Raw genomic sequence first — 23314 nt, 5'->3', positions numbered from 1 at the left:
CCTGCAACGTTTACGTCAACTGTAGGACAGCTCATCAGTATCTTACCAGGTGCATGTGGTTTACCCAGGTTCACGCTCTTCGTGATGCTAACGGTGGACACACTCGGCACTGAGTGCGGTGGACAGTGGTTACCACCCACTCTGTTTCCATTCTGCCATGCTTTCTGGATTCTTGCCCTAACATGTGAAAATATCGTAAAAATTAAAGCCACGATTGATAATGAAGTCTTTCCCTAATTGGGAAAATACAACTGAGCTTTTAGTTTTGTTGAGTATACACAATATGCCTGCGGCCATTATCATCTTTAGTTATCCGCCTGATGTGCAGGTGTTCAGGCGGTTCAATGCATTAAAATATGCATTAATATATGCACTATATATATATATATATATATATATATATATATATATATATATATAGTGCATATTTAAGGGGAATCCCAGTTTTTTTTTCTCTGTCTTCTTTTCGTTCATTGAACTAATTAGTGTATTATGGAAGAATATATGGAGAGCTTAATGAGCGCTGCCGATCGTTTATTGTCAGCTTGGATTTCCATGCGACCATATGAAGCAGCTCATGTACATCTCATTTGTCAAAGATTCGTTAATTTAGTGCTGATTATCCCAGCGGAGCATCGTTCATGTATTTCTGAAAAATGGCTGATACTCGACCCAGCAAGACATTATCGGAGGAAACGACGACTTGCAACCATAGCCCAAATCACCTGTTTATATTCATAAACAACGACATCTAGTTATATAGGAGAAAAAACATGAAACAGCATCGATTTGCTTTTTGTGTACATGCTGGCATGCAGTTCCCCAAAAGACACACCTATCCCTTTCGTTATTCATTCATAGAAGAGTTTCATTGTCGCATTGAAGTCAAATAATCCCACGTTGTATATAGATATCCTGCATTAATTGAGGCAATCATAAAGTAATAAACCCACGTCAGGGACAGGACTTTGAGCAGATGGAAATATTCAGCAAACTTGAAGAAGTTCCAGACTTACATATGCAAACTTGATTCAATTTTGCCTTCTTGTTGTACAGCGTGGGGCACATCAGAAAATAGTTGGATTACACAACGCTACTGGGCATGCGTAAAAAAATATACTGTTACAAATATGAGTCCAGTTTCATATTTTATATGTATAAGACATAATATTTTCCCCTGATCACATCATTTCTCAACGGCTAGAATTGAAATAAAACTGATTCATTTGTCAGCATACCCATAGGGAACATAGTAAAAAGAAGAAGCCGGAACACTTCAAACAAAAGTTTGATATCTTATGAAATGTCAGAAATTATTATTGCATTGGAAAAATATCATTTTACAGATTAGAAAAAAAACAATCTATGGCTACGTCATTCATTATTAATCTTTTATTACTTGATCGTTTTGCAAATATCAATAATACATATGTTTGACGTAAATTTATAAAAGGTATATAAAAGTGCCATGCCGGAAGGGAAAAGTTCCATACCGGAAGGGATAACGCATGTATTTGGTTTCGTATGCGTTACTGATTCATTCGTTGATAAGACCTCGTAATACTCCATGAAAAATAAAAAGCTAACTTACAAAGTAACAGTACGGATTTATTCTGATTCCTTGGCCATTTTTCCGATAGATTTGACCGTGTTGGTGGTCTAAGTGGCTATGCGGCTGTCTCGAAATCGAAAGGCCCGGGGTCGAACCCTGGTCGCGTCATACCATAGACTTTATTGGTTACGTGTGATCATTTACTAAATATCACACCCACGTGCCCGGAATAGTTTTAATCTATGTTGTATTCTGTATGCATCGTGTACCTCCTTAAATAAGAGTTTTGCTAGTTGACTTTTGTTGAAAGGAAAGCGCTGTCGTCATTCTTATATAGCTGAGTCACGGAATGTCCTGACTGTGACAATGGCCATGACACTACGAAGCAAAAAATTGCTAATTTCAAAGCGAAAAAACACATCATTTTGAGGTGATTCGGTTTCTCTCCAAGTAATATGACCGTTGTCAAGTTTTCTAGCATAGGATAACGACCTGCACAAGCCAACACGTATATATCCAAATTGGTAAGACCCCTATACTCGAAGCTGGCACACAAAAACGGCAACTACAGACATGCGGAAAATAAGATCGCGTGTCTTGTTTTATTTATTATTCTTTTATATAAATAATGAACGTACTTCCTCATGATTAGCTAAAATTTTGTCGTAATTTGAAACATTTGCCTCGTTAGAGACTTGTTTATGTTTAGTGTGCTTTTGCAAACATGACGCAATAATGAAGTAAGAGGAACAGGGGAAAACTGATCTTATTGTGCGGGCATTCAAAGTCTTCCCCCAGCACTCGCTCTGCGCACAGCAGATTTAGGTTTCACGTAGTAAAACTAAGATAATCAAATTTTAAACAGGAAGCTAAGATCTATCACTGTTGTCTGTATTTTACCTACTTTACCTGATTATTTCTGACATAAATAATGGAAATTTTTAGAAGCCGTCAGTTGTTCCTGCTTTTTTTACACTGTATGTACAGCCCCAGGGAGAGATATAGTAGATGTTATCGCATACACCGATATAATATATTTGACGTTTATGAAGATAATTTAGCATTAGAAATTCGCTTTCGGCTCCCCACTAAAATGGATAGAAACTGAAAGACTCGGGAAGGCGATGACCAATACAAAAGGTAAAGTGGACATGGCTGATGAAAGATAGACCGCTTTTTAGATAACTGACAATCTTTCTGGCTTTGTGTAGCAGACGATTTAACCGCATGAATTCTAACCTGTTTGGTCAAAGTTATATCCTGTTTTCTTTGATTATAACTGATTTCACCACAAAATGCACACGTCAGATTAGTTACTGTGTACTGTACTGTTCTCTTATCTTACCTGCATTTGAACAGGCGACCTCCAAAGTAACCAAATTAGGGGCAGGCAATCAGGAGTCACTTCACGTCACTTCATTTTACCAAGCAAAATTATTAAACCATGGCACCAAGAAGCCTGTAGATTACCACGTTAACTTGCACGAGCACTTGGAACAAAAGCGTTTATTATAATATTTGATTTTCGAAATACACCAGTTTGCTAAAAGTTCGTAAAACGAACATTGACCCTACCATTATTAGTGGTTCACCTTCACTAGTGTGTTTAGCTTCACGAAATCCTCCGGTCTCTAGAGCTGTCTTATGACATGTTTGACGAGCAGCACCAGGTTCTGACAAATCGCCCATCAAAACGCTTTATGATAGGCTGAGGATAATCTGGAGGCGTGGTTTTCGTTAGGGTAAAACTGAGATACTTGAAGTTTTCTGGTCTTGCTCTTCAGCATAACAGGATAAGGTAAGGACGGATTTGTAGATGTACGCTATTAGAGAATGGGGCATCCTGTGTGAAGTCTTTTGTATGACGTTTCAGTGCAGGCGTGCTCTAAGATCACTCATCCTGAGTGAGTGAGTGCTCGGGGTTTAACGTTGTACTTAACACTTTTACAGTCATTTGACTACGACACTCATCCTGAAGCAGGCCAGCCACATGGTGACACCGTCATGAAAGCCACACTGAAACGATTTGTGGCTGTTATTGCTCCACAAACCAACACTATAATATCCAGATTCAGTTTTTCAGTAAGAATTCAAATCAGTTGGTACCTGTATTGAGTGTGGAGGCGGGAGTGTTTTCATTGTGCTCCAGTATTAGCGAGGCACGATTCATTGGCAATAATTCACTCATAATATGTCCGAAGCCAGCCTGGTCACGTTTATTTTATGTCCTTGAGTCTTTCTAGTCGATTGTGCTATTACACCGAATTGAGCAATTTCATGCGTATACCGCAGCCGATAATTTTACAAAGGGATAAATCAAAAATCTCCCCAGAGTAAAAAAAAAAAACCTGCATTTAACCGGGTACCGGACAAATCGTTTGACTCACTTGAGTTTCTTTTGGTAATGCGAATTGCAGGGAATTCCATAGAAGGTCATTCTTTCCATGCATGGTGATGTTTTATGTCATCGCAGCCTTCGTTTCCCTTAGATGCTATGGGGTGTTACACATACGTGATCTGAACCAATTTCCTTAACTCGAAGGTCCTAGACAACAAACGAAAGAGAGATTAATCTAGCGGATTTAAGCCATCACAGATTAGCCAGAAAAAATCCGTGACCATGGTAGTCCGTTACTGTGACCTATATTTACTGCTCTTTATTGTCTTTGCAGAGTCTTCCCTGGAGAGATTGCTTGAGTTTGATCCTGTACTTCTGTAAGGCCACAGACAGGACAGAGGCTGTAATCCCTAAACGACGTCGTACCGATAACACTGGAGACTGGCGACAAGACTAATGGGGACACGGAGATAACACGCATGACGTCAACCACGAGAAAACCGACCAGTATTGCCTGGCTCTTTAAGATAAAGATGGCTCCTGGGGAATCGGCAAGAATATCGGAGAATCAATCGCTGTTGTGGCGTAAAGATATGAAACAGCAATACTGTATGTCAGGATGAAGACTATTTCACTTTTATCAATTAGTTCACAGACAATACTGCTGTGAATCAGATAAAAGCCAGCGATTCATCGTTGCCGGGTTTCAAAAATATATCGAAATGGCCTCGATTACGAAGCGTTTTCTGCGAGGCACATCTCTTTTGGAATGTTTGGTATCTTCAGTAACGTTGTGGGTGTCGGTGTTCGCTTTCTTGCTATCATCAAGAACTGAAGCCAAGCAAGACCTTTACATCGGTGGGTTCTTCCCGTTAGATAACGTCAATTGGGATGCAGCGGGTTTGATTCCGGCGGCGGAAATGGCGATTGCAGATGTAAATAAGCGAACAGACCTACTGGCGGACTACGAGCTCCAGATGGAATGGAACAACACTAAGGTAAGCTAGATATAATACACGCAGTTCCGTGCTTCCTGCTGTTTAATAGAGATGAAAATTGATTAATCTCCATCACTAAAGCAATATATCCGAGGGCTGTGTCCGTTTATTGGATTAGAGTTTAACGCCGTCCTCAAGAATTTTTCACTTATGTGACGGCGGCGATGTTTATGGTCCAAGGAAAGCGTGAGTGCCCAGAGGAAAGCATGAGTGCCCGGAGAGAAAGCGGGAGTACCCGGAGGAAAGAGCGAGTGCCCGGAAGAAACCAGTGTCCAGAATAAAGTAGTGGAATTCTCTAGGCACCTGGCAAATTATGTAAACTTTTTTATTTATTTTATTGATGTTTTACGTCGTACTCAAGAGTCACGTATACGACGGCGGCCAGTATTAAGGTGGGAAGAAGCCGAGCAGATCCCGGAGGAAACCCACTACCATCCGCAGGTTGCTGGTAGACCATCCCACATATGACTTTCGAACTTAAAGCCAGAGCGAGATCTGGATTTGAACAGGCGACCTCATTTGGTAAACAACAACCGCTTTTACTATATGAACCAATTGGCAGTTTGCAGTTTGCCTTCAGCTGTCAAACACCATCTCGTTTCTTTACATGGTAGCATTAAGTATATCACTAAGTATAACATTAGGTGTAGCATTTACAAAATTAACCGAATATATTTTGTAGATAGCAAATCAGTACACGCTATCTGCGGACTGAAGAGAATGTTATCTGTTTTCCTTCAAGATTTGAAAAGTTCAAAAATTGTGAAATTTTACTGTACTTTCTCGGCTTCAAAATGCAACATTTGTGATAAATCCTCTGGTAGTCGTGCATAGGTCGGTGTGTCCAATTAAACACAAGAAAATAATGTCAAGGCCACAAGTATCTACCAGCAACCTTTGGGGATCGTGGCCTGGCTCTGCCCGGTTTCCACCCACCATAATGCTGGCCGACATCGTATTAATGATATATTCTTGAATACGGCATAAAACATCAATCAAATAAATAAATAAATAAATAAATAGATAAATGAGCCTGTGCGACATATTCCCATGTGGCTTGTTCTATATGTACATCTTTGTTTTGTATACAGGTGTTTCTTCGAATCAATACTATAGACTTACCGTACAGAACATTTTGTTGTCGGGCCGCGATGGTAGAGGGCATGGTGTAGGTAATACCTTTTTGGACAATGTTAATAATCGTGATGATATTAATACCTTATATTTATTTATTTATTTATTTGATGTTTTAATTCGAGCTCTAGAATATTTCACTTATACGACGGCTGCCAGCATTATGGTGGGACGAAGCTGGCCAGTGTCCAGGTGAAACCCACGACCATTCGCAGTTTGATGGCCAGAACGGACGCCAGCATGAGCTGGGCTTGAACTCACATGGACACATAATACCTTATACAATACGGTGACACTGGTATGCGGTGTAACTGATTTACCTATATAGGGGTAATTTCAGTTGTGGAGAGAAGTGGTGTGAAATCGATCACTTGTCTTCCAGCAATATATGTACACAATATGTGCGAATGCTCGTTAGTAACTTGCCAGTCGTCGATAGTTTAACTCGTACACGGCGGTTCCCTCCACCTTTAAAACTGGCAGTAATTATATAAGTGAAAAAAAATTGAGCATTGCGTTAAGCACCAGTCAAATAAATAGATTAATACTAATCGCGAAAACTAATACGACCTTTGCGACGCAGGTTTATGGATTTCACGATGGTACATTCTGGAAGATGTGGGTTCAGTTCCGTGTAACGATGCTATAAATAGCAATCTAAGGCTGTTGATGGCATCTCTGAGTTGTTCTTAGCAAACACATTGCCACACTGTAACACACTGTTATCCGCATTACATCGACTTGGTGCGACCTTTGCAAATGTCATGCACTGTCGCCCAAACAAGATCCCCTCTTTCAACTTACTATTAAACGTCCGCTAAATCGGCGTTGATACGGTGCGATGTGTTACAGCAGCTCGAAGATTCAACTAGGCGTCAAATCCTTCCGCGCCACATGCAAATTCAGCTACAGGTTAAAGTTGAATTAAAAACTTCTCTATCGCCATTTTGTTTGGAAGCGCAAACCGCACTGTAATCTCAAAAAATCTGTTAGGCCTTAAACGTATTTTGTCTGAGTGATGTCAGAATGTATTCTGCTGTCATAACATAATATTCTGACATATTCAACGTAATATTTGGTTAGCGTAATATAATCTTTTTGACAAATAATAGAATATTTGTGCTATGTTTAATAGAACACTCTATTGCATTAAGAGCATGTCTTTTAGCACCAACTCAGGCAGCATATTTTCTGTTAAGTTTGACAAATTTCCTTTGTGAGAATCAAAACTGACCCATATCACGTGCACTGGATCTTTTCTCCGGCACACCTCTGTATATGCTGAAATATAAACACGAAAATCTCACTTGTGTTGACTTAATTAATTGACACTCATTGATTATGTGACCAGCCATTGATTATGTGACGAGTCATTAATTATGTAACTAGCCATTAATGAACTCATTAAAATTACCCATTTTTTTCACTTGAGAAGCAAGTGGAATGTAACAGGTTCCCGTGTCATATGATTACCGTCGTTTTGTTTTCGTGGACTGGGTGTGAGTGGGTGTTGGTAGGGAGTTACCTATTTTTTTTCACCCGTTGGCCTGCTTACCTTTTCTTCTCTGGTAACTATTTCTGTGGCCTTTTCGTACAAGTACTTCCGTGTGTCTTTCGTGTCCACCTAAACCGAAGAGGAAACAACGAGAGTTAGTTTAGAAAATCCAATCATTCCTTTCATGGCCAAAAATCTGAATGATGTACACATGCATAACATAAGTGTTCCTAAGTTAGGATGTAACGAACGAGTCCTTCAAATGTAAAGAACACGTCACACTGATATCCACTATTATCCATTTTCTTTCGTTCTAATAGCAGTGATAATAATACTTTGCTTTCAGAATACGCGTAGCTGTAGCAGTAAATAGAATATCTAAAGTTGACTGTTGACCATTTGACTACATGTAGCTGCTGAAACAAATGGCATTTGATCCCAGCACGTAACATTTTATTGTACGTGTGCGTTTTGTTTTGTCAAAAATATATCCCTTAACTATTCTTGTGACAGACTATGTCGTATTTAATTCGCTTTATAGCACGTTGCCTGTTGGCTTGTAGTAAACATTTACGCTCAACATTTTTACGACAAAATATATCGTATTAAAATCACTGGATTGTACATCCCCTGTTCCTATGTCGCTAATGTTTACATCTCTTGTCAATGCTCATAAAAAACCCACATAAATGCCCTTTCCCGGTTTCTTTGTTGCAAATGTGTGTGGTTTCCATTCCTTACCATCGATCATGTCGTATTAAAGTCACGGAAATGCATCTCCGTGGTTATTCCGTCGCAAATGTGTGCGGTAAACAGTTCTTGCGACACATTCTCTCGTTATAAAATCACTGGATTGCACTTCCCCAGTTATTTTCTCCTAAATGTATGCTGTGAACGGCTCTTGCCACAAAATCAGTCCTTACTCTGAAAGTCCGCTTTAGTACATATCGAGTGGCGTAAAATCGTATGAAAAAATAAGTGCCTTTAGACGACTGGGGGATACTTTGCAAGCTTTGCATATAGAGGGATATAACAACACGGAACATTAGACAAAGATCGATTCTTTCTGAGACATTATGAGATGTGAAGTGATTTGAATAATTTACCTGATATATACTGCTACAGGAGCTAACGGCTTTGTCATCTGGAATTGATTATTCATGGGCTACGAAGTGTCAGGCTCATGCGATAGTTTGATCAGTTACCGTAGGGTTTTCCAAGGAGTCGTATAAATGGGCTACAAGAAACCAAACAGGGCTGATTCTTTAACACGCTTTTATTTAGTCTTGTTGCAATTCTGATCCATCTGCATTGTCTTAATGCGATTGTATATTAAATGTGACGACAAGACAGCATTTTGAGTAATTCTAAACAAGTGATGTCTGATAAATTTGGAGTCACAATAATAAATACGAAATACAAAAGCGGCCAGCATTATTGTGGGCATAAAACGGGGAAACCCAGAAGTATCCGCAGGTTGCTGGAGGCGTTTCCCACGTACGACGGGAGAGGAAGCCAGCATGATAACATGATAACCATGGAATGCTCAGAAGGTAGCGTAAAGTACGACGTTAAACCCCAAGCACTCACTCAGAAAGTAGCGTAAAGTACGACGTTAAACCCCAAGCACTCACTCAGAAAGTAGCGTAAAGTACGACGTTAAACCCCAAGCACTCACTCACTCACTCACTCCGAAAGTAGCGTAAAGTACGACGTTAAACCCCAAGCACTCACTCCGAAAGTAGCGTAAAAGAAAGACGTTAAACCCCAAGCACTCACTCACTCACTCCGAAAGTAGCGTAAAGTACGACGTTAAACCCCAAGCACTCACTCACTCACTCCGAAAGTAGCAATTTACTCTCGCTTATATTAATACCACGCCATGATGCCCAATGCTATGAAGTGGATGTCAGTCGTCTAGAATTGAAAATAGTGCGATGTAATCACATAAACTAAACCTATGCATGAACACAGTGCAAAAGGACAAATGCATAGCAGTTGTGGTTGAAAGTAGGATTTCCTGATCTCGGTAGCCAAAATCCATCGAAATTTTTTTGTGTACGGTTGAGAAGAACAGTTTACCCTGGAAAATTGAATCTAAAGATTTAGCTTGTTTAATTTTCGGCAACACATTAGCCAGAAGTATGTAAGCCGTGTAAAAGATCTAGATCGTGTAGTTTTGTTGTTGTCTACTTTGCGCTCTTTGGTGCCGCTATACGACCTTGACCGAATTACGTGACTGTTTCGACAGTGAAATTTTTGAAAAGGGACACGTTATGTTGTCCGCGATAGTTAGCGGATATTCCGGATCATCCGGGGTCTGAACCTCTTTCTCATCAGAAACTAATGTCCTCCGTTTGCAATGGTCTTAAGGGAAATCTCTTGAAACCCAAAATCCTAATTAAAATGACAAATAAATGAACTAGACATTTTATTCCTAAAAAAAACAGTATTTGTGACGGTGGGCGTTGGCTAGCACAAAAGTCAGGTGGAGCAGTTATGCCTTAGGTCTGTGCCTGTATTTAGTGCACATGTATTATTCATTCACGCCCGGAAGACAGCTACATCAGATTACTACATTCATTACTTGCAACCAAAGCAACCCATGTTAACAGTATATCATATACAAAGAAATTAGTTTTACATTATTAATATAAATCTGTATAGAAAACACACCGAGCCGCGAGTGACAATCGGTAGAATCAAAATAATGGAAAGTGAACATACTTGCAAGGTGGTGGCCACATAGAATGCAATTAATCAGTTAATAAATTGGTTTTTTGTAATAATGGTAACAGGTGCAATGGGTGCAGTAGAAAAAAATAGCATAGTTATGAGGTTTTAGATCAAGCTAGCAGGCACAACCAAAGCATACAGAAAGCGTATGTGTTACAGGTTTTTATATTACGGTAACAGGCGCAATCATTCCAGTCCACGATGAGTGTGTTAAGGGGTTTGATGTCATGATAACAGGCGCAATCATTCCAGTGAACAGTGAGTGTTTAAACGGGTTATATGTGATGGTAACCGGCGCAATTATTCAAGTAAATAGTGCGTGTGTTATACGGTTTTATGTGATGGTAACAGGCGCAATCATTCCAGTAAACAGTGATTGTGTTAAGGGATTTGATGTCATGATAACCGGCGCAATCATTCTAGTAAACAGTGAGTGTGTTAAGGGATTTGATGTCATGGTAACAGGCGCAATCATTCCAGTAAACAGTGAGTGTGTTAAGGGGTTTTATGTGCTGCTATTTGGTGCAATCCTTCCAGTAAACAGTGAGTGTGTTAAGGGGTTTTATGTGATTGTAACCGTTGCAATCATTCCAGTAAACGGAGAGTGTTCCAAGGTGTTTTTATGTCCTGGTAACAGCAGCAATCATTCATATAAAGACTGAGTGTTTTAGCGAATTTTATGTCCTGGTAACAGCAGCAATCATTCATATAAAGACTGAGTGTTTTAGCGAATTTTATGTCCTGGTAATAGCAGCAATCATCCATATAAGGACTGAGTGTTTTGGGGAGTTTTATGTCCTGGTAGCATTCAGACTTAACAGTGAATTTGATGACATTACAACACTTTTAGCAATTTTATGCCAGTGACGCCCAACAAATTGCACTTGGCGTCACTGCATTTCTTAAAATTTAATTCTGCTTAAGCCATGATGTCAGGGGGCGTGTAATTTGTTACTGTTTTGGCACTTACGTAAACAGTTAGACTTATGCATGACAAAATGCCGTATTTCACCAGTTACATGTGGCCGTTTGCTAATACTCTCATTGTCGTCACTGCTCTGCTTTCTCTGTCTGTGCTGTACCTCTTAATTACATTATTAAGTTTTACATTGCATGTGAACCGTATTTAAGAAAGCGATCATCAGACGATTAGATATTTTACTTACACCTTCATAGCATTACTCGCGCCTTTAAAGAAATACTCTCGCCTTCAGAGCACTAGACGCGCTTTCATAACATTACTTGCGTCTGTATAGCATTACTTGCACGTTCATAGCCCTTTCATACTATTATTCGCGTATTTATAGCATTACTCATGCGTTCATTAGTCACGCCTCCGTAGCATTACTGGCGCATTCATAGTATTACTCGTGCCTACATAGCATTTTTGGCGCATTTATTGCATTACTTGAAGCTTTAATGCTATTACTCGCGCCTTTATGGCATTACTCGCGCCTTAATTGCATTCCTTGCACCTTCATAGCCTTACCGCGTCTTCATAGCATTACTTAGCATTACTTGCGTCTTCATCGCATTACTTGCGTCTCTATAGCAGAACTCTCGTTATACAAATGAACAATGGGGCTAAATGTCAAATTAATAAACAATTAAGTATATATTAAGGCCCCATGTACTAAACTGTGGACGTCTGGTCTGTCACATTTTCAGTGTGACGCTGGAGTAGGCATGGCCAGCCTCTTCGATCAAATTACAGCCAGTACGAGGAAGGTGATGTTGCTGGGCGCGGGCTGCACTCTGGTAACGGGCCCCATGGCGGAGACGGCACAGTACTGGAATCTCGTACAGGTCAGTGACGCTTGCAATCATGTATTAAATGTTGAGAAATTGAAATGTCAGTTACAAAGTGTCCTTTAACAGCCACTAATCGCAATTCTCACATATCTGCCAAATGCGTACCACGCAGAGAATGGAGCCGTCGATAATACATAACGGACCGTATATTGCAGCGGATATATTGCTAAGGTACACACAGTTTAAACGTCTGAAAACAAACCACATGACGTCTTCAACATGAAGCCGTGCAATCTATATGTGGGTCAACATGTTTGGCATGAGGGCGGATTATTTACTCGCTGACATATCTATGTACATTTAGCAACTACGAGATGTAATCAACGAAAAGCAACAGCAATTCTATGTACACATGTTAATTTACTGACTTCCAAATTTCCATCAAAATTTTCACGACCATGTCCAGTCTAAATCGTGCAGTGTTCATTACTTTATCTGGCATATAAAAACTTCTTTCCAGCGCCCCCACATAGAAACCCTACCCATCTTTTCAGCGCCCCAACATAGAAACCCTACTTCTCCAATGTTTGTGTAGGACAATGGCGCGCGAATATCTGATAGCGGGGCAAGTACCGTTCCCGCTCATGATTGAAGTTTGCCGATCTCTTCTTAGTTTTATTTCCACATCGCAACACTTCCGACGGAAATCTGAGATATACGCAGACACACTCTAAGGAATGTCTGAAACTCATCCAACAATCAGCGTGGACATACCACGTGCGAAATGCGGCATTTTCATTAGTTCTCGATGTGTGGACCCTGTGGCTCTTTAAAGTGGACTCTTCCACGGAGCGATCGGCGCAAGAAACGTGTAATCAAAATAAAAGGCAGATTAGGTATCAGTTCGAAACAGTTCGAAGGGAACAGAAACTGAAAATTAGTGTAAAACACATAAGAACGGGTGATGTGTTAGAACAGAGATAACCTGGTCGAAAACCAATGGACACTTCCTTTTTTTTTTTCTTTTTTTCTTAAACATAATGCTATCGCTCCAGCTATATCAGAAGCCACAGGGAAATATTATTGCATAATGACGCATAATGAAGAGCTCGATAATTTTCGAAACAACAGATGCAGTAGCAACAGGCCGGTGTCTATCAGAAGACGCTAGTTTATAAGACGTCAACAATCAAAATGTGTATCTCATTTGCACGTTAACAGTTTAGCTGCATATAGACATTAGACACTAGTCGGCCTTTTTGATCAGTGAAACTAAAGATGAATGGTGTAGTCGTGTCCAACAAATTTTCGCCAGGTAAAAAAGCTGAAACCATGGCGAGTCACCCGGAACAGAATTCGACCATGGAAACAAACGCTTTGGTGACGAGATGCGTATACTTGCTGCTCATTTGGCGCTGACGCTTTTTTCAACCTGGACTCCCTTGTTATTTGCATTATATTATTATATTTTGATGATATTTAGCATAGTTATATGTTGGTTTACATGACAATTCTGCTTATAGATTCATCAGTGTAAATTCAGTCTGTGTTTCGGGTGTTTTTTTCCCTAAATGATGACACCATGAACTTGATGTCACGCTTTTTTCCCAGAAAGATGTAGCTTAAATAGCTGGGTTCGAACTTGCGACCCTTTAAAAAAAGCTGAAAGTCACAACGAGCTAGAACTTTAAAAAAGAAGAAAACATATAAGCAATGCCAAAATTAGAAGAACGAGAGTGAACACATGTTTACAAAGATGGTCGTTAATGTTTTTTTCCCATTTTTTTCTTTCACGAGGAAAGAGTATTTGAAAATATTTTGCATGATGGTTGTTTGGGGCCACCTCTTAGTATATATCGTCTTTGCATAGCAAGTCCTGAATAAGGATGTAATGTATGTCATAAATTGATTTGAATGTAAATAAATTATGTATATCCATACACATGCATTTAATATGAATTATGATATAATAAATGAATATATTAAAAATATAAATATGTTCAAAAGCCTGGTTGAACACATTTGTTAGCGGAAAAGACCAAATTCTAGTGCAAATATATTTATTAAACATGCCTTCTATCCTCATTTATAACATCGTTACACAAATACAATATATACCAAGAGGTGACCGCGAATACCCACCATACAAACATTATTTTCCTTTATTTTTCTGTTTAAAGAATAATCTAAAAATCGTATTGAAGACGCCACTTTACAGCTAAGACTTTCCCACTATTTCATCTGGGCAGTCTTTTTAACCTCCCGGGCCAACGAAGGCCGCCTCCTTCATTTGTCTATGAAGCAGGCTTGTATACACAGCGTAACATGATACCCACTTGATTAGGCAGATATATCCATCTGTGTTCGTCAGGGTTATCAGATAAAGGGATGTGTTAAACACTCCCTTTTTCGTATTCGGGAAAATGCATTTCTTTATAGGTATTGTTTTCTGTATCAGCAACAGAGGTAAAACTTGCGTACGACATTGTCTGTCGAGCAGTGATCTATAGTCGTGTATCTGAATTAGTAATGATTGCTGTAATCTTTGATGTTACGACAGAAAGACTAAGACAAAATGTGAGAGAGAAAAAATTAGCAACTTAAATGAGGCTATAGTTTGTCATTCGTATTGGACGGGTCATCTCTCATGCACTTTGATCAACTTCTCTCCCACATTCTAGCGTATAAAACGCCATATATCTGAATATATCTAAAGGCTTTAGAAAACACAGGAAAAAGTTAGATCAAACAATCGTTTGCCAAACATAACAGAAAAATACTCTCTCAAGCAATTCATCACAAGCTGTCCGATATTCGAGTGGACAAAACGACAAAATAATCTCTTCACATAGAAGCTAGAATTCATCTATCGTGCACGTTTTGTGAGATACTGATGTGGGTGTCATCAAACTTATTTGCATATCCACTCATGAGGAAGGCCGGTTTGTACATCCACTCACGAGGAAGGCCTGTTTGTACATCCACTCACGGGGAAGGCCTATTTGTGCATCCACTCACGCTGAAGGCCTATTTGTGCATCCACTCATGGTGCAGACCCATTTTTACATCCACTCATGGTGCAGACCCATTTTTACATCCACTCATGGTGCAGACCCGTTTGTACGCCCATTCACGAGGAAGACCTATTTGTATATTCACTCATGGTACAGACCCGATTGTATATCCATTCACGAGGAAGGTCTATTTCTGCATCCACTCATGGTGTAGACCCATTTGTACACCCACTTATGGTGCAGACCCGTTTGTATGTCCACTCATGGTGCAGACCCATTTTATACATACCCTGGTCACGTAAGCCCGTTTGCACATACTCTGGTCAGGTAAAAGTTTTCACACATACACTGGTCAGGTAAGCGTTTTTACACATGCTCTGGTCATGTAAGCGTTTTCTGGTCAGGTAAGAGTTTTTACACATACACTGGTCAGGTATGCGTTCTTACACATGCTCTAATCAGGTAAGCCCTTTAACACATACTCTGGTCAGGTAAGAGTTTTTACACATACACTGTTCAGATAAGCGTTTTTACACATACTCTGATCAGGTAAGAGTTTTTACACATGCATGTAGTCAGGTAAGCGTTTTTACACATACACTGGACTTTAGAGCGCTGTTACACATTCAATGGTCAGGTAAGCAATCAAATAAATAAAAAGATAAGTGTGTTTATATGTTTGTATGCACTCACATTGGCCTGTATATGTGTGTACTGGTGGAGTAAGACTACAGTACATACACCACAGCATCATGTGTACCGATGGGGTAGGACCACAGCAGTAAATAAACACACCAAATCGGCCTATATGTGTGTATGCCGATGGTGTAGGACTACAACAGTACATACACTCACCACATCGACCTGTATGTGTGTGTACCGATGGTGTAAGACTACAGCAGTACATACACTCACCACATCGGCCTATATGTGTGTGTAGCGATGGTGTACGATTACATCATTGTATACATTCACCACATCGGCCTGTATGTTTTTATACTGATGGTTTAAGACTACTTCAGTGTATACACTAACCATATCGGCCTATATGTGTGTGTGTGTGTGTACTGATAGTGTAGGACTATAGCAGTACATACACCACACCATAGGCGTATATGTGTATATGCTGATTATGTAGGACTTCAACAGTACGTACACTTATCACGATGTCACAGAGCTATATTTCCGTGATAAGGCAACTCGTTCGCTTTATATGAATTTAACATGGGCAAATTTAATGGATAATTATGGCTTGTTATAAAAAAAATACACCCTGGAGAGTAAAACCAGAGCATCGACGATATTAGCTGTAATAGCTGGCAAATGGTCGCCGGTGAATACGTCCTCTTGTCATTTACGAAGGCTAGGGTTCTATTCTAAATACTTAGCAAATTGATTGCTCCGTGGGTTAAGCAAAATTAGATCACACGGACAGAATAGTCACACGGACAATAATTCAGCTACGTCGTCTCGAGACTAAACGGTAACCAAAGAACAATGTTTCCTTCAATACATCGACTTAGCCCGTTATTGCGGACGAGGAGGATATCTACGGTGGACACTAAACATATGGTAGACATTGTACCTCGGAGGATTTGCTGTGGTTTTCTGCATGCCAGTGCCTCCAACAATTTAGCATTCCATATCTAGTATATTACAAGCATTAAGTTCTGCCTTTTCCATTAAACATCAGTTCCTTTGTCATGTCCGAGATGGAAGATATAACTGCATTGCCCGGTTTTCTGGCAGCGTTGTTGATGTGTGCTCGGAAGTGAGTCCATTACATTTGATATTTATGTGACATTTCTGAATATTTAATCTCAACACACAACAGGAGACATCTTTGAATCACGAACATATTCAGTAGACCAAAAAACAAAACAAAACAAAAACAAGACTTGCCAGTAATGTGTCAGAGTAAGTGAGATGTACTCCATATGTGAAAAGAACATATGATTGATTGAAGGCACACCATTAAGCACGCCGGTGTAAGAAAGACGTTTGTGCAATAGGGTTCTTTGTCCTGTAAGGCATTGGTAAACAGGTGGATAGTTGTCTCTGGGTTTTAAACAAAACTACCTCTTATGTTCTAGCAGTGAGTGTCTATAGCATGATTCCCACTCCCGTGGAAACGTGCTTACTCAGGCCATATGGTTTTAAAACGTTACAGTGACATTACCATTGTCAGGGAACTCCTTTGTGGTGGAGGTAGATAACAAATGGTGAAAAGCTGACAATAGAGGATACGGTATCCAAGTTTCCAGTTAACCAAATATCCCTTTTTCTGCAATTGAACCGCCTGTTCACAGCGCCGTAATGTGGCAAGGTTTGCCATACGTACAGGATTTCCCAAGTGCTCAGCATGTGACTCTGACGTCATTCTAGCTCTACCACCCGCTCAGGTGAGAACGGCTTGGCTGATATCGACAAACACGGGGCACCATAGTATCTAATGTTCTGTTCCAGCTCTAACAGCGAACTTATGTGTAAAACTTCGTTAGGCAACGTCCAATGGCGACTGTTTTTCATCGACTCCGGATCAATGAGCCTGAATGCATGAATACATGAAAGACGATGAAACTAAAAACGAACCAGATCGATAACTTTCTAATTACAGTTACGTTTTATGCATGGTTTCTGAACAGGTCTCCCATTCCTCATCCTCACCTAGTCTCAACAACCGGGGTAAATACCCCCTGCTCTTCCGCCTGTACCCTTCCGAGGAGTCGATGAACTACCCGAGGCTGGCTCTGATGAAACAGTTCGGGTGGAAGAAGGCCGCTTTGCTGCACTCCTCCGAGGGAGGGTTCTCTATGGTGAGTTTGCTTCTTGGACATAGGTTTAATTCAAAGACAACATGAAAAGATACTATGAAACGGAGACGGTCGTTTAAGGAAATTTAAGAAGCTTATGCTCTTGACCTCCCCCAAGAAAATTTGATAAAGGAAACAATTTATTTCCATTATGTTTCAAACAATTTATTTTTAAATATAACTATTTATTCAATGGTTATGAACATTCGCAAATGACGTCATCATTGAAAATGCCGGGATGTCTCAAATTTGTTAGAATCTCCTTTACAGCAGTACTTAGTTTACGGCCTGACCTCAAGGGCCTGACCAAAAGTCTAGTTTATAGGCATTTTCACGTCCGAATCGAAAACTCAGATCCTGTTGCACGTTTACATGTTATTCCACACAGTGAACTCAACATTACGAAATGAAAGCCAAGTATCCTGTAATTATCTGTTTATTTGGGTCGTGTTTGACGCCGTGTTTTGAGGGTTCTGTACTGTTAATACAGCGGTCAGTTTATGTCCAGAGGCCACCAGAGTTCCTATAGTAAAGCTGCACGCCTCCCCATGTAATAGGAGACCCCATGACAAGCTACACAGAAAGTCCAAATGACAGTAGAACGCACAGTTTTCTTCTGTGACGTTGTACTTCATATATGTTTTACGATTACACATACACCGGTGATTGTGACGTAATAAAGGGAAGAACTGATGAGTTCACATCACTGGGCCATCTTGGTACAAGCGGGAAGGGGTTTTAGGAGTTCGACATTGACAAATATCCACACCTGACCTGCTTAGGACGGGAGCTAAGGCAGGCGTGATGAAAACAAAATTCATTTTTCAAAGGGATTTTTGAAAGAAAAACTATAAACCAACTGATGGAGCAGAGCGAATGAACGCTGCTAAGAACAGTTCATGGTTTGCTGAATCCTGTATTTATTATTTATTTGCGCTTACGAACAAAATAGTACGTTATAACTGGCGTATACAAAGGCCTGAGTGAATGTGGATGTAGTCGAGAAATTGCACGCGGTCGTTCAATACAAGCCTATCATTATCATGTCATGAACCGGTTTCCAGCTATATCATTAGCTTGTGGAACTGAGTCGTGAAGCTTGACATTCAATTGGGACAAACGTGACGCCAAAAGTGAAACCTGCCAATATAACATGAAGCCATTCTTTTAAACAGGCGTGTTTCATTGATTTACCTCTGCTGTTCAAGAAGACACGTTGCTTTCACGCGCGGAAGTGTGAAAAGTGTAACGAAGCTCATGTTAGGAAGATGGCATGGGAAGCTTCTCCACTCCCCAGAGGAACCATACTGAACTCATAACATGGTCTGAAATAGAGCAGATTTATGCGAGTATGAACGAGGATATAGCTTACTTTTAAGATCATACAATCGATGGAATTAAAGCGTCATCAATAATAAAAGACTTATCCGCCTTAGCCTGCCAGTTGGTTGACTGATGTGATGTGAGGTTTAATGAGACAGATATGATGTAAAATACTTGGCCATTTTTTTGGCATGACGTTCAATTAGATGATAGCGTATGTATAGATATGCTTCAGCACCTGGCAACTAGACTTACCCTTTGAAACGCAACCGGATCTGCTCTTTGCAACATTAAGCAAATTAAATATGACAAGAATTTATTTATTCCCTTAAAACGTACAAAAAACAATACGAATACCCAGAAAATTGGTAATAACTCATAAAAACCATTCTCATTATTTCTATCCGTATCAATGTGATCCTCTTTCAAAAGAAAATGTATAAAACAGTTCTTAAAACAGTACTGTAATGAAAAAACAGAGAAAATGCTATCACTTGCCTTGGTGTTAAATGTCACCCAGTCCATTAACCCGGGGTTAATGAGCCGGTCCCGTGACCAGTGTCGTGATCAGAACGGCGTTTGTTCAGTTTTAGTTAGTTCTGAATTCTTTTTTTTTTTCTGCACGATTTCCACAAGTGGATTTATACCACGTTACAACGCGTAATATCGGGAGTACATTTCAAGTGCTTACAGTAGCACAAATTATAAGAGTTTCTCTTTAGACCAGTAGGTAGAGGTCATTTGTGTTTGTTTCATATCGCATAATAACATCCTTGATTAAAGAATTTCAAAGGGAAGTGTTATTAAATTAAAAAAAACAACACACACAACGGAAAGGTACGAAATGATAGGCGTGATATGATGAAAAGAAAATTATTCACTCAAAATCCTCTTGAATATGTGTGTTTTATTTTCACAGGTAATTCAGCACATGCGAGACCTTCTCATACAGAATTCCATGGTACCAATGTTGTCGGAGAGTTTCACCGGCGACCCGACCTCAGCGCTTGAGAACATTAAGGTACGGCTTGAAATGTGCGGGAGAGCAATTGATGACACTTTATTCATATTAGACCCGTTTGAGAACCTCGATATCAAACAACTGGATTGCAATATCACAATTACAAATACCGGTATCGTGTAATATTCGTGTTCCCTGTATACACTGTTTGTGGGGTGTAGGTGACAACGAGTTCCTGTGGCTTTTTACCACCCTGCGGTGTGCATATCAGGGCCCGCTTGCGCAAATGGAGCGCATTTTTAAGTTGACTATAAATCTCTAAAAACTACGATTGCACCCTTTAAATCAGAGTCGAACTCCTCTTGAAGGAAGGGACTGTAAGGTACATTTACGAGAGTCGCAACTTACAAACAGAAACTACAATCGGCTCGACCCTGCTGTAAATATCTACAATCCCCCGAACAATGACGTTAAGTACAAATACTTGGATATTTTGGTAATTAATAATATACGACTCGGTTTACAAAAATGAACAATTTAGTTATTTGAAAGACATGCTGCGAGGGTTTTTTCCGCATTCTAGTGTTGTGATCTGCTGAATTATTCCGATGTAGAACTCTTTTGAAAAGGAAAGCAAGAAAAAGTTATTCACTGGTACATTGCCAACTTCTATAGACCACCTAAATCTACGAGACAGGTTAGACCTCCATAAAGTTATTATCAACTTAGAGTCCACTTATTTGTACAATCAGTCGTAAAGTCAATCGTATGGTTTACAATCGACTGTAGCTACTATCTCGAGCCGAACCTGTACGTCACGTGTGGTAAAGATTGACGGTGACTCGCCAAAGAGCGATGGTTTATTCTGGTATCTCCGATTTCCGTCGTTCATAAAACTGATTGTCATCGTGTAAGCACGAAAGCCGATAGCGGTTATGCGTACTTTCGTCCTTTCTACTAATTATTTAGTCTTAAAAAAGACGTTGTTTCGTTGTTTCGCTCTTTCGTATTTTTTATTATTTAATATGTTTTCTATGAATGAAAACCGGACAGAACTGAAGGACGAAAGCAAAGCACGTAAGGGCAAAGATGAAAGTACAAAGGTGCGAGGTGGCAAAACCTCGTTGGTTTGCTTCGCACTTTGTAATTTTGCCTCGTCGTTTCGTTGTTTCGTACTCTCGCATTAATTTCTGATCTAAATAATCCGTAGAAAGGAGGAAAACACGCATGGCCCTCTATTGGCTTCCATGTGTAACTGATAACATTTTTGAGTATGACGTTCGGTAATTATTAAATATTTGCTTCAAGCTACTGTTTCAATCGAGATGTCCACATTGCATGCAATAACCGTCTTGCCTTTGTTTACAAACATGAATTGGTTGACATGAAACAGTAAAAAAATAAAGATTGTGAGCTAATATCAGTGAGATCAGTGCGTTTAATCACACCTAATCAGGTTACTGTATAACTGAAATACTGCTCATTTTGATGAATCACACCAATTCCACGAAATAAACATATGTCGCCTTTCTTTTGTGCGAAAACATGAAGTAAACAGTTAGCGTTCTCCTCTAAATATTCCGGCTGAATTAGAGTATCTGTATTCGGCTATTTGAGATTTACTGTGAAAGCGGAGAAAATGTTTTTAAAATTTGAAAGAAAAGAAAAAATGGAAAAACAGAAAGCAACATACCCACTGTATGCAGAGCAAGAGAGAGCTTTGCCAACATTTCTCCCCTCACTAACACCTGACCATTACCAAAGGGCAGATTTTTTGTTTGCAGAACGCATAACTGATCTTCATGGTCTCTTGATTACTGATGCCAGTGAAATCACGTGTTTGCATATGGCAGGTACATGTTTCCATAACGAAATGATTAGGGGTATAATTTTACCTGGGCAAACTGTTATCACTGGTGTAGTAGAGAATGCACTGTGGGCGGGATCAATCGTACATGCATTTGTTCTGATAGAGCGCTGGGAATGTAGAATCGACAATCGTAACAAATGGGCAATGAAGAGGTTAGAGTCTTTACGTTAGGGGAAGCAAAATGAATGAAGCCGCCACCAGCAGACAGATAGATCAAATATCATTTCTCCACAACAAATAAAATCTCTGGTGTTGTTAGAAGCAATATTGGGCTCAGCTCTTCATATCTTACACGTATGCAAACATTGAGATTTGAATGAGATGATTAATATTCCCACCAGAATGTATTCGGGCAGCTTATGGCACGTTTGTCTTGTGGAAAGTATGGTTCTTCATTCTGATGTAGAAGAGATCAGCCATCTTCAGTCTCGGGGGCAAATACCAGTAACTGATAGCGACAATAGCTGATCGATATGGCTGCTACCGACAAGACAGACGCTTCCCAGTGTTGTTTGAGTTGTGGGCGAGAAAAACCTCCTCAAATGCGTCAGCATATCATTCGTATGGAAGCCCTATGATGACACTCGTTTTATCACCGTATTATGTCTTTGATGAAAAAAATAGGCCGCGGGAAGCAGCCGGGCTTGTGAGGTGATCTCTCTACGATGGCTAAACGGGTCAAACGAAGCGTGGGTGCAGACCCTCTCTCGGACAGGGAAATATAGAGGTTACACGAGCGCATTGATTTTCCTTACTATTTATGCAGTGTATTTGTCAACTACATCCTCAAGAATATATGTCCCCTAACTTTCACACGTTATCACGCCATATCATCAAATGCAAAAGCCTGCACTTTTCTGTACGGGGTACGGACAAAAGCCCTGACGGACAAAAACCCCGCATGCAAAAGCCCGCCGGACAAAACTTCCGCCGGACAAAACCCCCGGGGTACCCTCGATTAGTATTAAGTGTACATGATAAGTTACATAAGCTGTTTGCTTGTTTGAGAAAACTTGAAAGACTTGAAGTGACGTTTCCGATTTCAATACATGTTTGCAATCCACAAAACCCCTTTTTACTCGTTCAATCCCCGTGTATTCTAACTTTTTTTAAGACAACGGAAAGAGATATATGTCTCTCAGCAGTATAAAGAACGCTCGACCTACATTCCAGGCTTATCTAAAAACTAAAGCGGTCTACAAGTAAGGTACACAACTGCTGTGTTGCAACTTGTGTTAGACTGTTTTTCCCAGTCTAACAGCACAAATCTTATACATGTGTGACATTATACGTGTGTTGTTCCTATCCCGGAAATAAAATTTACATGC

The 23314-nt window shown here is 39.9% G+C and overlaps 1 protein-coding gene across 1 annotated transcript in view; it reads left to right on the top strand.

The window, feature by feature from the left end:
- LOC135462997 (gamma-aminobutyric acid type B receptor subunit 1-like) overlaps positions 1-23314 on the top strand; it is a 54423-nt gene that overhangs the window by 6274 nt on the left and 24835 nt on the right. Inside the window, exons 2-5 of the mRNA XM_064740319.1 lie at positions 4225-4888; positions 11922-12059; positions 17665-17835; positions 20075-20176. Coding sequence (XP_064596389.1) covers positions 4613-4888; positions 11922-12059; positions 17665-17835; positions 20075-20176 — 687 coding nt within the window. The 5' untranslated portion in view covers positions 4225-4612. The remainder of the gene's footprint in view (positions 1-4224; positions 4889-11921; positions 12060-17664; positions 17836-20074; positions 20177-23314) is intronic.

This window comes from Liolophura sinensis, chromosome 2 (assembly GCF_032854445.1).
Source record: "Liolophura sinensis isolate JHLJ2023 chromosome 2, CUHK_Ljap_v2, whole genome shotgun sequence".
Taxonomy (NCBI): Eukaryota; Metazoa; Mollusca; class Polyplacophora; order Chitonida; family Chitonidae; genus Liolophura; species Liolophura sinensis.
The sequence above is the reverse complement of the archived record's forward strand: the minus strand, read 5'-3'. Positions and strand labels throughout refer to the sequence as shown.